The sequence below is a fragment of the Carcharodon carcharias genome, chromosome 8, assembly GCF_017639515.1.
Source record: "Carcharodon carcharias isolate sCarCar2 chromosome 8, sCarCar2.pri, whole genome shotgun sequence".
NCBI lineage: Eukaryota > Metazoa > Chordata > Chondrichthyes > Lamniformes > Lamnidae > Carcharodon > Carcharodon carcharias.
Genome location: NC_054474.1, coordinates 24,564,366 through 24,582,562, shown reverse-complemented (window position 1 = coordinate 24,582,562; position 18,197 = coordinate 24,564,366). Strand labels below are relative to the sequence as shown.

The window sequence follows — 18,197 nt, the reverse complement described above, 5'->3', positions numbered from 1 at the left end:
ATTGGACGTCCATGGTGAAGAGGAAGCAGTTGGGGCCAGGGAACTGGAAATTGTTGATGTGACGTAAGGTGTCAGAGGAATCAGGGATGTAGGTGGGAAGGGACTGGACAAGGGGAGAGAGAAGGGAGTCAAGATAACGAGAAATGAGTTCTGTGGGGCAGGAGCAAGCTGAGACGATCGGTCTACCGGGGCAGTTCTGTTTGTGGATTTTGGGTAGGAGATAGAAGCGGGCCGTCCGAGGTTGGGCGACTATCAGGTTGGAAGCTGTGGGAGGGAGATCCCCAGAGGAGATGAGGTCAGTGACAGTCCTGGAAACAATGGCTTGATGTTCAGTGGTGGGGTCATGGTCCAGGGAGAGGTAGGAGGAAGTGTCTGCGAGTTGAATATTGAATTCAACAACTTTAGGTCGTGAGCTCCCTCCCCCATCCCCACTCCCTTTCTGTTTCCCCCTTCCCTTTTTTTTCCAATAATTATAAAGATTTTCCTTTTCCCACCTATTTCCATTATTTTTTAATAAAAAAAACACCCCCACTAGAGTTATACCTTGAGTGCCCTACCATCCATTCTTAATTAGCACATTCGTTTAGATAATATCACCAACTTTAACTTTAACACCTATGTGTTCTTTTGTACTATTGTTGTTGACATCTTTTGATGATCTGCTTCTATCACTGCTTGTTTGTCCCTTCAACCACACCCCCCCCTCCACACCTCTCTCTCTCTCTCTCTCTCTCTCTCTCTCTCCGCCCCCCACACACACACCTTAAACCAGCTTATATTTCAACTCTTTCTTGGACTCGAACTCAAGTTCTGTCGAAGGGTCATGAGGACTCGAAACGTCAACTCTTTTCTTCTCCGCCGATGCTGCCAGACCTGCTGAGTTTTTCCAGGTAATTCTGTTTTTGTTTTTGTTTTGGATTTCCAGCATCCACAGTTTTTTTGTTTTTATAAAAGTAAGGATGTTATGCTTCAGTTATATAGGGTTGGTGAGACCGCACCTTGAATACTGTGTGCAGTTTTGGTCCCCTCTTTTAAGGAAGGATGTAAATGCATTGGAGGCAATTCAAAGGAGGTTTACTAGATTGATACCTGCAATGAGCAGGTTGTCTTATGAGGAACGGTTGGACAGACTGGGCTTGTTTCTACTGGAGTTTAAAAGAACGAGGGGTGATTTGATTGAAGTATACAAGATCCTGAATGACCTTGACAAGGCAGATGTTGATAGAATGTTTCCTCTTGTGGCTATGCCCAGAACTAGGAAGCACTGTTTTAAAATTAGGGGCCACCCTTTTAGGACAGAGATGAGGAGAATTTTTTCTGACGGTTGTGCGCCTTTGGAAATCTCTGCCTCAGAGGATGGTGAAAGCGGGGTCATTGAATATCTTTAAGACGGAGGTAGATAGATTCTTATGAGGCAAGGGAATAAAAGGTTAGATGGAAATGTGGAAATTGAAACGCAAGAAGATCAGCCATGATCTTATTGAATGGAGGAACAGGCTTGAAGGGCTGAATGGTCTACTCCTGTTCTTATTTTTCATGTTCTTATGAGAGACTGCCCTTGACATCAATTTAACTGAGTGTCACTGAAGTCAGTGGGAATCAGGGTGAAAATTCTCTGCTAGTTGGACTCATACCTAGCACAGTGGAAGATACTGATAGATGTTGGAGGTCAATCACCTCAGTCCCAGGACATTGCTGTAGGTGTTCCTCATGGTAGTGTCCTGGGCTCAATCATCATCAGATGCTTCATCAATGACCTTCCCTCTATTATAAAGTCAGAATTTGGATATTTGCTGGTGATTACACAATGTTCAGCCCATTCATGACACCTTAGATCCTGAAGCAGTCAGTGCCCATATGTAGTGAGACCTGGACAACATTCAGGCTTGGGCCATTAAGTGGCAAATAAAATTCTCGCCATGCAGGTGCCAGACAATGATCATCTCCAACAAGAGAAAATCTAACCATCACCCCTGACATTCAATGGCATTACTGTCACTGAATCCCCCACTATCAACATCCTAGAGGTTACTATTTACCAGAAACTGAACTGGACCAGCCATATAACTGCTGTGGCTCCAAAAGCAGGTCAGAGGCTGGGTATTCTGCAGAGAGTAACTCACCTCCTGACTCCCAAAGCCTGTCCAGCACCTAAAAGAGACAAGTCTGGAGTGTGATGAAACACTCTCCACTTGCCTCAATGAGTGCAGCTCCAACAACGCTCAAGAGGCACAACACCATCCAAGACAAAGCAGCTTGCTTGATTGGCAACCCATCCACCACCATCCTTAAACATTCATTCCCTGCACCACCGACACAGTGGCAGCAATTTGTGCTATATACAAGATGCAGTGCAGCAACTCACCAAGGCTCCTTTGACAGCACCTTTCAAAACAGCGACCTCAACCACCTAGGAAGACAAGGGCAGCAGATGCATGGGACCACCACCACCACCACCAAGTGCCCCTCCAAGCCACACACCGTCGTGACTTGGAACTATATCGACGTTCCTTCACTGTTGTTGGAACTCGCTAACGCACTGTGGGGTACCTACACCACATGTACTATAACAGTTCAAGAAGGTGGTTCATCACCACCTTCTCGAGCCCTTGGGGATAGGCAATAAATGCTGGTCTAGACAGTGATGCCCACATCCCGTGAAAGAATGAAAAAAATCTATGTATCAGTGGCGATTTCAGCTGCTTTAATTTAGCAAACTCAGCCTTGCCATTGCTTTTATTGGGAGGCAGCAATTAACGAAGTTACTTATTCCATTATTTTCTGGGACTTTTGAGTTGTAAATTGGGCCATCTGACGTCAGTGTGCCACTATAATAGTGTAAATAGGAAATTGAATGCTTTCAGCACTGAAGTACACAGTTAATTTAGAATTTCTGAAGCTGGGCAGTGCAGTTTGTGCTTGTACTCTTTTCCAACAAGTTACCAAGAGCAAGCAGCCGTGTAGTCTGGTAAAAGTGTAACGTTTTCCAATTGTCAGCTATTTTCACTGGAAAATTGCACTTCATCCAGAAATGAGGTTAAGCACAGTGACTTTGGCCAAGTTAATAAATGTCCAGGGTGGAAAACTTTTATAGCAGTGATGGTGACACTTCCAGATGGTGATGTGCACAGTCTGTTTGTTGAATTTGGATCTAGCAAAAAAAATAGTTCTTTTGTTTCTAGAATTAAAGCTGCTTTCCTTCTTTTGTATTGCTTGGCATGAGAAGACCAGATGAAAGCACACGTCGGCAACTTCACCCCAGCCCTGCTGCTATGACATTTTAAAACTTGTAACACTAATTTTTATATCCAACCATACCACATTGTGAAGCTCTGCAGAAAAATTAATTAGAAATTTTTGTGCACTGTCTGTTATATTGGCAAATGGGGTAGTTATTCTTCATCAACACGGCCTTAACGTAGGAAGTCGAGCCAGTTTCACTGCTCAATGAGCTTGTGGCTAATCTGTATCCTAACTCCGTTCACCACCCTTAACTCCATCCCTTAATACCCTTGAGTAGCTAAGGCCTATCAATCTCAGATTTTAAGTCATTAATTAAGCTAACGTCTACTGCTTTTTTTTGATGAGAGTTCCACATTGCCACCACTCTTTGGATGAAGTGTTTTCTAACTTCTCTCCAAAATGATCTGGTTCTTAACTTTAATTCCCTTAACCTAGGCACTCCAGCAGTAGAAAAAGTTTCTCGCTATCTACCCTACCTATTCCTTTCAAAATCCTCAAAACCTTAATCAAGTCATCCTTTACCCTTCTAGAATACAGAGAATACAAACCTTGTATATGTCATCTTTCCTTATAAGTTAATGATCGAACATTCTGGTGATTCTGTGCTGCACTTTTTTAAGGCCAACATATCCTTTTAAGGTGCATTGCCCAGAAGTGCACATAGTACTCCAGATGTGATCTAATCAGGGCTTTGTACACCTGTAGGAAAACTTCCATTTATATTTCAGCTCTTTAAATATAAAGGGTAATATTCCATTTGTACCTGGTCACTACATATTCGTAATTTATTTACATGGACCTCTAAATCTCTTTGGATATCAACTGTTCCTAGCTTTTCACCATTTAAATAACATTGGAGTTTACCCTTTTATTGGTCCAAAGTGGTAACCTCGTACCTGCCTGCTTTTTAGTCCATCTGCCACAATGAAATGAGTGGCCAGTTAGTTTGTTCTTTTTAGTAATGCTGTGTGAGCATGCCTCGCTGCAAAAAAAGGTTGGAAAATCACATCATTTGATGTGGTAGCGTTGATGTGCACACTGATATTTTCATTGTAGCTTCTCATTGATTTAATAATTAAATGTTAGTGGGTTTTTTATAAGTTGAATAAATTGTGGTACAGAGGCGCCGCAAATAATGTGCTGTGCTTTTGAGTATTTCAGATATTCTCTGCCAATGAAAGTGTTTGCAAAATCTTTAACTCTATGGTAAATGGTTATATTTTAGAAAAATGATGGTCAACTGCCAGATAATAAAATCATTGCTGGTGAATTGAAAGACCTGCCGGAGCTAAAGAAGTATATGAAGAAAGTCATGCCATTTGTTGCTATGATCAAGGTAAATGCTTTGACACTCCTAGATAAATGCACATTATGAATGAATTCTATGTCTTTTTAACTTCTCCCCCTTGCAAGGCTTCGAGAGCTCTTGTGTTCCTCCAACTCTGGCCTCCTCTTCATCTAGAAATCCCCTTGTTCCTCCATTAGCAGCTTTGCCTTCAACCATCTTGAGCCATCTAGGCTCAAACCTCTGGATTTCCCTGCCCAAATCTCTGCCTCTCCATCTCCCTCTCCTTACATAAGATAGTTAAAACTCATCTCTTTGACTAAGCTTTTGGTCACCCCTCCTAATATCTCCCTGTTAACTTGCTGTGTTTTTTTTGTCTGATTATGCTTCCATGAAGAGCCTTGGGCCATTTTGCTATGTCAAATAGTCTGTAAAAATGCATTGTTATGTGCAAGTACTACATAATTGTCCAGCTTAATGTTTTTTAACCACCGCCCTGATATTCTTAGATTTAACTTTCTCTTCTGGTGTGATATTGTTTGATTACCTCTGTAACAACTTCATGAAATGATTTAAGATAAGAAAACACTGAGTGCTGCTATAATAAAAACAGAAAATGCTGGAAAACCCAGCAGGTCTGACAGCAACTTTGGAGAAAGAAACAGAGTTAATGTTTCGAATCCATATGACTCTTTTTCAGAGCTGGAGGAAGCTCCACAGGTGCTGCCAGACCTGCTGAGTTTCTCTAACATTTTCTGTTTCTATTTCAGATTTCCAGCATCGTCAGTAGTTTGCCTTTAACTGAATACTGCTAATCAGAAATAAAACAGAAAATATTGGAAATGTATTTCAGGTCAATCGGCATCTGAAAGAGAGAAATAGGCCAACATTTTGGGTGAGATACTTAATGGAAAAGCTAATAACTTAAATGGGACTTTACACAGGGTTATTTAATTATAGTCATTGAAGTAATTTAAACCAGAAGTGTGGCACTGAAGATATTTCTTTTACTACAATATGGAATTGAGTTTCTAGTTTTTTTTTCCATGGGAAAGGGCATCTTCTCATCATAAGAAGAAACTGCCCATTTATCTCATTCCTTAATACTGGCCAGCCATGGAGTACTACAGGTACTTCAAACCACGTGTGAGCCTGTTGCTCCTTTGACAAGCCCAGGAACAACAGTTATCGCTGAATGTTGCTACTCATGATGATGCAATGTTTGCTTTTTTTTTAAAAAAAAGGAAAACCTAGTGAAGAATGGGCCTCGAGTTCTTGACCTGGAGCTGGAGTTTGATGAACGTAGTGTCTTGATGGAGAACATTGTCTATTTAACAAACTCATTGGAGGCAAGTACTAGTGAAAGAACTAACTTGGGTCACAAAAATCCGTAACAAGTTTCCATGTTCTGTTCATTTTTGAAGAAACAAATAAATAATAGCTCTAGTGATGTGTGTGCGAAAGAACTTGCAGTGCAACTCTTGTTGCTGCCTGTTTTTGGGGTATGCACTCATGCAATACAAGTACAATAAGGGGAGATAATTGGGTGCTTTGTATGGTGCAGATATCTCCTGGCAGTTTGGGGAGGTGACATGGTGGCTACTTTTTATTTGTTCAATGGAAATATGTTAACACACTCCCAACATCATGTTCCAGTTTTACAAAGAAAATAATTTGAAAGTGAATGTTTTTTACTTGATATGAGAGCAGCTATTTACTGCAATTTATGTAAACAGGTGAAATTCATAAATTGAAATTAGAAGCAGTAACGCAAAAGCTTTTTTCACTGGGAGTATTCACTTCATGGGCTTTAATTAGTGATTAAATACTAAGGGTAACTGTTGCGCACTAATTATCATCAGCACTCTGAAATTGAACATCAGACAGAGATGGGCAGTAGATTTCTGAGTGGCTGGGGCCTGTGGGAAGGAATTTCTGAGGAAGAGGGGCAGTAACTGTTTCCAGTAGCAAAATGGTCAATTCCCAGAGGACACAGATTTAATGTGATTGGCAAAGGAACCGGAAATGACGTGGAAAATATTTTTTAGACAGATTTGTTGCAATCTGGAATGCACTGCCTGAAAGGATGGTGGAAACAATTCAACACAAACACAAATGGAATCGGATAAACACTTGAAGGGAAAATAAATTACAGGGCTATGGAGAAAGAGCAGGAGAGTGGGATTAATTGGATAGCTTTACCAAAGAGCCTGCACAAGCACTGTTGATTAATTCGATGTACGATTCTGAGATTCTTTGTGGAGATTTAAGGGGGAGAATTCCCATCTGAGAGTGTGGGAAGAAAGAATTGGGGATCTGGAAGTGGGACTAACTTGGTAGTTAAGTTTCTGAAAGGGAGGTGTATCCTTGGCATATACTATGACTTTATATTCTAAACTTTCTATATACACACTAGCACTTCTTAATTTAAGCTGCTACCCTGAAATTGTGGGTGCCCCTGCAAAGATTAAGTTCTGGATTTTGTGTTTGCTCACAAGAGCATCACGATGTATGTTTGGGTTGTGTTAAGTAGACTGGAGCTTTCCTTTAACTGCAATGATGTAACATGCCCAGGAAAGTTTGATGCATTTTGCTTCATCTTCTCTAGTAGACACATGGGGTGGGGTTCATTGCAGAAATGTAATGTTATGAACTACAAAAATAATTTCTCTTGGTGACTTAAATTGAGTCTGGTAATCAAAAAGGAACTGTAGAATATGAAATCTATGAAATGAAAATGCTCTCTCTACCTTCTTGCCACAGTTGGACCATATTGACGTGTTGTTTGCAACAGAGGCAGAAGATAAAATCCGAGAAGAGTGCTGTCCAGGAAAACCTTTCTGTGCATTTAGAACAGAGGTAAGAGGAGGGAGTAATATATCAAACTAAAATCTTGTGGTACAGGTGAAGGCTGTCCAGGCAGAGCTGTTCAGAGAATTTTTACAAAAGCTGCAAGTCCAGGGAAGCTGATTGTATTTGAATAACTGCACCATGGAAGCTTCCTGTTCTGAGAGAACCTAAAATATAGAACATAAGGACCACAGTTGATAAACTTCTTCCATATGTTGAAAGAATCTATAATTTTGGAATTTTTGGGCGGGCCAAAACTAGGTATTATAACATTTAAGGTAGAGGGTGTAACAGGCTTGGATATGTTGGAACCTGACTCAGAGTAGGGGGCGGAACCCTGTTAGGAGATATTAGCAAGTCATCCATAACTTCAAGGGACAGAGTGAACCGCGGGCAGTGGTTGCCCAGTGCAGATGGGGTGCAGTGTCAGCTCAGGGAAGCTGAAGTATTTGCTCAGTACAGCTAGGTAGCTAGGATTGTGCTGGTGATTAGATGCTAGGGTACAGCTGGCCAGCCCAATGGAGCGCCGTCTCGGGAGAAGAGATTGAACAGCTGGAATGTGAGCAGTTGGAGTTGAAACCCTGTTGCCTGACAGCTCATTATAGGTTGAAGAAGAGGGCCTTCAGTTTGAGCTGTCAAAGGGAAATCAGTGGCTAAGCCTCTAAAGATAAAAAGCTGAGACCCCTCCTGAAGAAGACAAGTTAAAGGTTTTTTGTGACTCACAATAATCACTGATGTTTGGGTGGGTTATTGAGAAAAATGCCTGGGATCTGTCTTGATGGAGGTCTACGATTCAGTGTGCAGTTTGTGGTGTGTTTGACCACAGTTTGCCTGTTAATTCATGTTCAACATATAGAATTAACAAGAAATTGAGTATAAGGTAGATAGTATTGACTGTTTGATTTGTTGACTCTTGTGTAGTAAAACATTTTCTGATTGTTTTAAAACCATGGCACCTTGTGACTTTATTCTCTTGGTAAGTAACTAGGATTTCAAATTTCGTCATCAAAATGTTACTGGTCCCTAACTGAATTGTAACAAATTTGGGGGTCTCATCCGGGACCTTAATAATACCAAGACCTGGGGTTAAGTATGAACCTGTGCAACCTATTCTCATCCTCATGTTCAACATTGTGGTCTTTTTTGTGCCCTCTTGAGATTTTTCCACATTAGTGTGGTGACAGACTGGCAATGGTTGATGCAGGCTTAAAATAACTCTCATGGTTCTGCCTTTCACAATAGAAAATCCTTTTCCCCCCCACTTTCTGTGATACAGTTTTTTAGTTGAAAACATAGGAAGGTAAGTTGTTGCAACCTTTGCATGAACTCCTCTGATTTCAATTCAAGTTTGGGAGAAATGCCTGTCCTTGACACCCTTCACTGTGATTTGGGAATGAGACATCCCTGAAAAAGGAAGAGAGTTGGCCATGAAACTGTCATGCTGCTGTTTAATGTAGTGATTGGCAGGCCAATACAATGTGCCAGAGAATCTTCTGTCCTGAACATTAACTATGCTGTTGCATTTGGGTTTCTAATAATTCCTTTGGAGAGACCCTACAAACAGGATTTTGAAGTGTACAGCTTTGTTTTTGGAATCTATTTCTTGAAATGTTGTTCTCATCCTTGTCCACAGCCTAGTGTGTCCCTGTTCTTGGTGAACCCCCAGCCAGCAAATGGACATTTCTCTACAAGGATCAACATCAGACAGGGTGATAAAAAGGACACTGTAATTCGAAGACTTATGAAGATTGACAGGGATATTAAAGGTATGACTGAGTTTAACCATCATGTTAATTCTCAACCATACCATTAATGAAACTATTTGTGTTTTTTTTTCCACCATCAGTTTTAAAAGTTTTAATGTCTTTACTACATCCTGTCCCCTTGCTCATGAGGTGGAGATTAGATGGTGAATTGAATATGCTACCAATCCCTTGGTATATACAAAAGCAAAATACTGCAGATGCTGGAAATACTCAGCAGGTCAGGCAGCAAATGTGGAAGTAAACAGAGTTAATGTTTCAGGTTAAGGTTTCAACGGATCCTTTTGCCCGCCTCCGGTATTCTCCCGCTACTTGGATCCCTCCCTCTAGGCTCATACCTGTTCTTGATCTTTTCATTGAGAACTGTTGGCGTGACATTGGCTATCTTAATTTCGCTGCTCCTTTCACCCGCTCAAACATTTCTCCTTCTGAACTTGCTGCACTCTGTTCTCTCAGGTCCAACCCTGACTTCGTTATCAAACCTGCTGACAAGTGTGGTTTTGTTGTTGTCTGGCATACTGACCTCTGCCTTGCAGAGGCCGGGCACCAACTCTCAGCCATTTCTTTCTACCTTCCCCTGGACAATGACCCTACCACTGAACATCAAGCCATTGTTTCCAGGACTGTCACTAACCTCATGCCCTTTGGAGATCTTCCCTCCATAGCTTCCAACCCGAAAGTCTCCCCGCTTCTACCTCCTTCCCAAAATCTACAAACAGGACTGTCCTGGTAGACCCATTGTTTTGACCTTCTCCCACCCCACTAAATTTATTTCTTCCTATCTTGACTCTATTTTTTCTTCCCTTGTCCAGTCTCTTTCCACCTACATTTGTGATTTTTCTGATGCCCTATTTCATCTCAGCAATTTCCAATATCCTGGCCCTAGCTGCCTCCACTTCGCTATGGGCGCCCAACCCCTCTACACCTCCATTCCCACCAGGACAGTCTGAGGGCCCTTCGCTTCCTTAAATAGAGGCCCGAACAATCCCCATCCGCTACCACCCTCCTCCGCCTGACTGAACTTGTTCTCTTATTAAAAATTTCTCCTTAAACTTGTCTCACTTCCTCCAAATAAAAAGTGTGGCTACAGGCACCAGCATTGGCCCTAGTTATGCTTGTCTTTTTGTGGGGTAATTGGAACATTTCTTTTTCCAGTCCTACTCAGGCCCTTCCCACCACTCTTTTGCCGGTACATCGATGACTGTATCAGTGATGCCTCATGCTCTCTTCTACACCTGAAAAATTCATCAGTTTTGCTTCCAATTTCCACCCCCTCTCACCTTTACATGGTCCATCTCCAACACTTCCCTTCCTTTCTTTAACATCTCTGTCTCCACTTCTGGTGATAGACTGTCTGCCAATATTCATTACAAGCCCATTGACTCCCAAAGCTACCTCGACTATGCCTCCTCGCATCCTGCTTCCTGTAAGGACTCCATTCCATTCTCTTAGTTTCTCATCTCCGTCACATCAATTCCAGTGATGCTACCTTGCATAACGGCACTCCTGACATATATTCCTTTTTCCTCAGCCAAGGTTGCTCCCAACTGTGGTTGACAGGGCCCTCAGCCATGTCCGACCCATTTCCCACACTTCTCCCCTCACCCCTTCCCCTCCCTCCCAGAACCATGATTCCCCTTGTCCTCACTTTCCACACAATCAGCCCCTGTATTCAAAGGATCACCCTCTGCCAATTGCGCCAACTCCAGCATGATGCTACATCTTCCCCTCACCTCCCCTGTCAGTATTCCAAAGGGACTGTTCCTTCTGTGACATCCTGGTCCACTTCTCTATCACCTACAACACTTCATCCCCTTCCCTAAGCACCTTCCCATGCAATCGTAGAAGGTGTAACACCTGCCCCTTTACCTCCCTCCTTATGGCCCAAGACCCCAAACACCCCTTCCAGGTTAAGCAGTGTTTTAGTCTACTTGTATTTACTGTATTCACTACTCACAATGTGGTCTGCTCTATACTGGGGAGACAAAATGCAAACTGGGTGACTACTTTGCAGAACATCTTTGCTCAGTCTACAAGCATGACCCTGAGCTTTCTGTCGCTTACCATTTCAATTCAGCATCTTGCTCTCATGCTCACATTCCTGTCCTCAGCCTGCTACAGTGTTCCAGTGAAGCCCAGTGCAAGCTGGAGGAACAGCACCTCATCTTCCGATTAGGCACTTTACATCCTTCTGGACTCAACATTGAGTTCAACAGCTTCAGACCATGAATGATTCCATCCTCCCACCCAAGTGCCAGCCTGTATCTTGTTCTCATGATTTTGCTTTCAGCCACGCTGATCTTTATTGTACTATTAACATGTAATCTGGACCAAAGCTTCTGTCTTTATGGGCCATTACTTCCGCGCTCCCCAGTGTCAGATTTGGGGGGGGGGGTAACCCAAAGATGCACGGGGATTGCCTCCGGAAAGTTCCAGATAAGGGTTTGCTTAGCCGTTGCCCAGATGTGCCAACTTCCTCTGGACAATTGCCCTGCTCTGGGAACCATCCAAAAATGCGATTTAAATCTCAAACTTTGGATGGTTCCACCAGGGTTACACCAATAGCTACCCAGAAAAAGTTAGAAGAACTAAAACCTCTTCTAACTTCTAGGTAACTATTTGTAAACACCCAGCCTGACCCCCACGGGACTCCCTCCACTTGCCTGCCCTGCCCCAACAGGACCCTCTCCCCAAACACCCCCAACCACTCCCCACAAGGATTTGCCCAACCCCGCTCCCTCAGGACCTTTGCTGGCGCCTGTAAGGAGTCCTTCGATGCAGGCCCCAAGCGGCCCTAGTGAGTGCAAACGTCAGCGTAATTTTCAAGGGCAGGTAAATTGCATTTATTTCTTCTAGTTCCTGCGGGCCATCTCTTTCTGAAGCTAGTTGGAAGTTGTGGCCCTATAATATCGTTACCAAACCTTTTGTCTTGTGTTCCATGAGAGCTTTGTCATTTAATCTCTCCTGCTCTCCAACCTATCCTTGACCTTCTTCTATTTTGCTCCACTTGCCCCTCCCCCACCTTTTTCAATTGCATTAAACCCATCACGTTTCTACCTCTCTCCAGTTCCGAAAAAGAGTCACATTGGACTCAAAACGTTAACTCAGTTTCTCTCACCACAGATGCTGCCAAACCTGCTGAGTTTTTCCAGCGTTTTCTGTTTCTATTTCAGATTTCCAGCACCCGCAGTATTTTGCTTTTATTTTAATGTTTCAGGCTGATGACCTGAGAATGATGATGACTGATGATGACCTCATCAGAACTGAGAAAAGATAGAAATGTAATAGGTTTCAAGCAAGTGAAAGGGGGAGGAAGAACAAAAGGAAGATCTGTGATAGGGTGAAGGACGGCAGAGATCAAATGACAAAAAGTTTCATGGTCAAAAATGAATGGTAATGGGTAAAGTAAAGAAACAAAAGCAGTGTTAAGATGAGGTGTGAATGATTGGATAGCAGCCATCCAAATGCAAAGTAAAATAAAAACGAAAGAAACAAGATAAAACTAAACCAGAAAAAAAAAAGTTGGAGGCATATGAACTATGAAATTAGTTGAATTTAACGTTGAGTCCAGAAGGCTGTAGAGTGCCAAGTCCAAAGATGAGGTGCTGTTCCTCTAGCTTGGGTCGAGCTTCATTGGAACATTGCAGCAGGCCAAGGACAGCAGAATTGAAACGACAAGCAACAGAAAGCTTGGGTTCACGCTTGTGGACAGAACGAACGTGTTCTGCAAAGTGGTCACCAGGCTATGTTTGGTCTCCCTAATGTAGAGGAGACCATGTTGTAAACAGATAATGCAGCATACTGAATTGAAAGAAGTATAAGTAAATCCATATTTCACTTGGAAGGAGTGTTTGGGACCTTAGGTAGTGAGAAGCAAGGGGTAAAGGGGCAGGTGTTGCATCTGCTGTGCATGCATGGAAAGCTGCTGTAGGAAAAGGAGTTGTTGAGAGTGACTGAGGAATGAAACAGAATGTCGCAGAGGAATGGTTTCTTCAGAATACGGAAAAGGAAGGGCAGGGGAAGATGTGTTTGGTTGTGGCGGAGGATGATCCATTGAATATGGAGGCTGGTGGGATGGAAGCTGAGGACAAAGGAAACCCTGTCATGGTTCTGGGTGGGAGGGGAAGGGATGAGAACAGAAGTCCATGAAATAGATCGGACATAGTAGAGGGCCCTGTCAATTACGCTCAGTGAAATCCTCAGTTGATGAAAAAAGGAAGACTAGTTAGGAAGGTTGCATCGCCTGAACAGATGCGATGGAGAAACTGTGAGAATGGAATAAAGTTCTTACAAGAAGTGGGGATGAGGAAGTGTATTCAGGATAGCTGTGGGAGTCCATGGGCTTGTTAGTGAACATGAGTTGATAGTTGAACACCAGAAATTGAGACACATGTCAAGGAAGGGAAGGGAAGAATCAGAGATATACGAGGGGAAGTTGAGTGAAGGGTGGAAATTGGAAACGAAGTCGGTTAAATTTTCCAGTCATGGCGAGAGTAGGAAGCAGTACCGATACAGTCATGAGTGTACCAGAAAAAGAGATGAGGGAGGGGGCCTGATTAGATGTTATTCAAAATGTGGATTGCTTCACACTTCATTTTAGGCAAAATGAAGAGCTGATAATATGCAAACTGAATAGTCAAAGTATTTCATTATTTGATCCAGTTAATAGAAAAATTAGAAATATAATGACATCTGGATTCTAATGTTGAATAATCATACGCTTGTGTTTGTGGAATCAGTATGATGTGTCAAACTGCTTTACCCATTGCATTCAATTTGAGAAAATGTTTTATTGATCTCTAATTTTAGTGATCCTGATTAATGGTGCTCGATTTAATCACTGAACCCTAATTAATGTATAAGTAGACAGGGAAGAAAGAGATTTGAGAAAAATTCAACTCTGTATGGAAAGTTCAATAATCCATTATCTCTGACTCCTGGTTGTGCACACCAATACCACTTGGGTTTTCAGTATCGTCCTATTCACTATTCATTCTTTCCAACTTGCCTAGAATGGGTAAAGAGTGACTGTGGATTCTTGGTACAGTATTCCTGGCATGAGAAGTGTGTCAGGGCCTGTGATTGAGATAAAAGCAAAACATTGCGGATGCTGGAAATCTGAAACAAAAATAAAAATAGCTGGAAAAACTCAGCAGGTCTGACAGCATCTGCAGAGGGGAATACAGTTAATGTTTTGAGTCCGTATGACTCTTCATCAGAGTTCTGATGTAGAGTCATACAAACTCGCAACATTAACTGTATTCCTCTCCACATATGCTGTCAGACCTGCTGAGTTATCTCAGCTATTTTTATTTTTGCCTGTGATTGAAATGGCAGGTTGGTTCAACACACTTCTATGTAACATGCTATTATAGAGAGGTATGTAGTTTTGCTCAAAGATGACTTAATAAGGAACATGAAACGTCCCTTTGATCTATCCTGTCCCACGCAACCACAGTGCCTTATGCATCACATTACAGGCGCTGCATCCCCACCTGAAAGAGGTGAGAAACAAGATAAAATCCCAGGCCAAAGTGAGGGGGATAAAATCTGAAAAATTCCTCTCTAACCCCCTTAGTCAAAATTAGACTAAGAGACCACTCTGATGCTGATAAATGTTATACAGCAACAATCTTTTGCAAGAGGTGATCTGTGCACCAGCCAGATTATTATGATCAATTCTCACTTGGAGGAATTCACTGAACCAACATTGACTTCACATGCTGGCAGTCTACTCATCTCTGGGACTTCTTAATCTTTGGATGTTCTTTAAATGGAAATTCCCTGTGAAGAGACGATCCTTTGAAGGAAAGAAACTCAGATTGCGAGTCAACTCATGCTGCTTTTACTTTTGCACAGAATCTATGACCAAAAAGCACCATTCAGCCCAACTGGCCTGGATTGCATTTCAGAGTCTCCTCCCAGAGCTCTTCATCTAACCATATCATCATATCCTAGACCACAATTTGCTGTCTTAGTAGCTTTGATATTTGTCATAAAATTTGGACATGAGAGATCAATTAGCAGTCTACTTTTACTCCTGCTTACAACTGAAGTAAATAGTACCGAAGACTTGTGCTTCAGAACTTTTCCATGCCCCTAGCCAAGCTGCTCCAGTACAGCTACAACACTGGCATCTACCCGGCAATGTGGAAAATTGCCCAGGTATGGCCTGTACGTAAGAAGCAGGACAAATCCAACCGGCCAGTTACCACCCCATCAGTCTATTCTCTATCATCGGTAAAGTAATGGAAGGGGTCATCAACAGTGCTATCATGTGGCACTTAATTAGCAATAATCTGCTCACTGATGGAGCTCCAGGATTTTGACCCAGTGACAGTGAAGGAACAGCAACATATTTCCAAGTCAGGATGGTGAGTGGCTTGGAAGGGAACTTCCAGGTGGTGGTGTTCCCACGTATCTGCTGCCTTTGTTCTTCTAGATTGTAGCGGTCATGGGTTTGGAAGATGCTGTCTAAGGAGCCTTGATGAGTTCCTGCAGTGCAACTTGTAGATGGTACACACTACTGCCACTGTGCGTCGGTGGTGAAGGGAATGAATGCTTGTGGATGGATGCCAATCAAGCTGGCTGCTTTGTCATAGATGGTGTCAAGCTTTCAGTTGGACTCCATCAGGGCCACTCAGCTCCTGACCTCATGACAGCCTTGATTCAAGCATGGATAAGAGAGCTGATTTCCAGAGGTGAGCTGAGAATGACTGCTTTTGATATCAAGGGAGCATTTGGCCAAGTGTGGCATCAAGGAGCCCTAGCAAAACTGGAGTCAATGAGAATTGGGGGGTGGGGTGGGATATCTCTCCGCTGGTTGGAATCATGCCTAGCACAAAGGAAGATGATTGTGATTGTTGGAAGTCAGTCATCTCAGTTCCAGGGCATCACTTCAGGCGTTCCTCAGGGTAGTGTTTTCGGCCCAACCATCTTCAACTGCTTCATCAATGGCCCTCACTTCTGCTCTTATAATGGAAGGAAGGTATCCGCTGATGATTGTGCAATGTTCACCATTCGCAACTCCTCAGATACTGAAACAGTCCATGTCCAAATGCATCAAGACCTAGACAATAGCCAGGCTTGAGCTGATAAGTGGCAAGTAACATTTGTGTCACACAAGTGCCAGGCAATGACCATCTCCAACCAGAGAGAATCTAACTATTGCCTCTTGACATTCAAAGGCATTACCATTGCTGAATCCCCCACTCACAACATCCTGGAGGGTTACCATTGACCAGAAACTGAACTGGACTAACCATATAAATACTGTGGTTACAAGCAGGTCAGAGGCTAGGAATCCTGCAGCGAATAACTCACCTCCTGATTCCCCAAAGCCTGTCCTCCATCTACAAGGCACAAATCAGCAGTGTGATGGAATACTCTACACTTGCCTGGATGAGTGCTGCTCCAACAACACTCATGAAGCTTGACACCATCTATGACAAAGCAGCCAGCTTGATTGGCATCCATCCACAAGCATTCATTCCCTCCACCACCGATGCACAGTGGCAACAGTGTGTACCATCTACAAGATGCACTGTAGGAATTCACCAAGGCTCCTTAGACAGCATCTTCCAAACCCATGACCGCTACCATCTAGAGACAGCAGATACGTGGGAACACCACCACCTGGAAGTTCCCTTCCAAGCCACTCACCATCCTGACTTGGAAATATGTTGCTGTTCCTTCGTTGTCATTGGGTCAGAATCCTGGAGCTCCATCCCTGACAACACTGGGTGTACCAATACCACATGGACTGCAGTGGTTCAAGAAGGCAGCTAACCACCACCTTCTCAAGGGCAATTAGGAGTGGGCAGTAAATGCAGGCTTAGCCAGTGATGCCCACATCCCATTAATTAAGTTTTAAAAACTTCAATGAATGATAAATTCTATGTTGTAATTCAGATTCTTACAGCACTTGCGTCCGATGGTTGTACCCTCTCAGCTTTGGTGGAATCCTTGTAAATCATTTTAGCTTGTATGAGTTTTTTGGTGACCAATCAGTGCAGTTTTGACAGATAACCTGGGAGCTAGTCAGTTGATGAGTGAAAGAGACTGTGAGAGAAAGGCCTAAATCAATGGGGGGAAAATATCTTGTGGTATAATCATTGTAAAACACAATTACTCCATTACATAAACTGCAAGTTTTAGGGCAGTTCATCGGTTCCCTGGGTGTTTTTATTATTTGCTAAGTGTTTAAAAAGAAAGTTCTAATCATTAGTCGTTTCAATTATTCAGTTGAATAAACTTAACATCTCAAAGCATGTATTGGGGGAGTTTGAGATATTTGCTGAACCAGAGAAATGAGGAAAGCTTGAATCTCGGCATGTTACTTGTAAATTTAAAAAGCAGCTTCATCCTACAAGTTTGTTTAACTGAATTGCCAACTCTTAATTGTACAATGACACTATGTTCATTGCAACAGAATAAAACCATTTATCTTTGTTTTTAAGATCTTACACGAGTGAAACTCATGAGGTATGAAGACCCTGTACTGGGCCCACGACGGGTTCCAGTGCTTGGAAAGGAATCAGTGGGTAAAGTGGCCATTTCTGAGAAGGCGTCCTTCCACATAGACTTGACTGCAAAAAAGATCCACCTGACTGACAATGGCTTGAAACTTGATGTGGGTGATACTTTGATCTACCTGGTACACTGATGCACAGCAGAATATATCCTTTGGCTTCACCCCAGTTGATGACTGTAATACTTCTGTACTGACGTTGATCTTTTTGTCACCTTTATATTTCATTGCAAACATTATACACTCTAATTTGTAAATGAATGAAATGGCTGGAATGAAGTGAAATAAAAGTACTGCCAGCAATATTTTAGTGATTTTTTTTTTCTCTCCAGTTCGCCAGCAGAGTGTTCCATCGGGAAGCTGATGATCATAAGCTTGAGTTGATAAGTGGGGGACCCGAACAGGCTTGGAAAAAACTGCAGATGCTCAGTTCTAGGAACCTGTCAATAAGTTTAAACAAAATGGCAGCACCAATCTACCTATTTCCTGCCACTTGAGAAACTGCCTGTAACAACAACTTACAATT

General features: G+C 42.6%; 1 protein-coding gene across 2 annotated transcripts in view; it reads left to right on the top strand.

The window, feature by feature from the left end:
- Positions 1 to 17,974, top strand: part of lars1b (leucyl-tRNA synthetase 1b) — an 84,229-nt gene extending 66,255 nt beyond the window's left edge. For both annotated transcript variants that reach the window (XM_041193957.1, XM_041193958.1), the window contains 5 exons: positions 4,469 to 4,579; positions 5,773 to 5,877; positions 7,292 to 7,387; positions 9,012 to 9,144; positions 17,601 to 17,974. In XM_041193957.1, the coding sequence (XP_041049891.1) occupies positions 4,469 to 4,579; positions 5,773 to 5,877; positions 7,292 to 7,387; positions 9,012 to 9,144; positions 17,601 to 17,806 (651 nt within the window). In that variant the 3' untranslated portion in view covers positions 17,807 to 17,974. The remainder of the gene's footprint in view (positions 1 to 4,468; positions 4,580 to 5,772; positions 5,878 to 7,291; positions 7,388 to 9,011; positions 9,145 to 17,600) is intronic.
- The last annotated feature ends 223 nt before the right edge of the window (positions 17,975 to 18,197 follow it).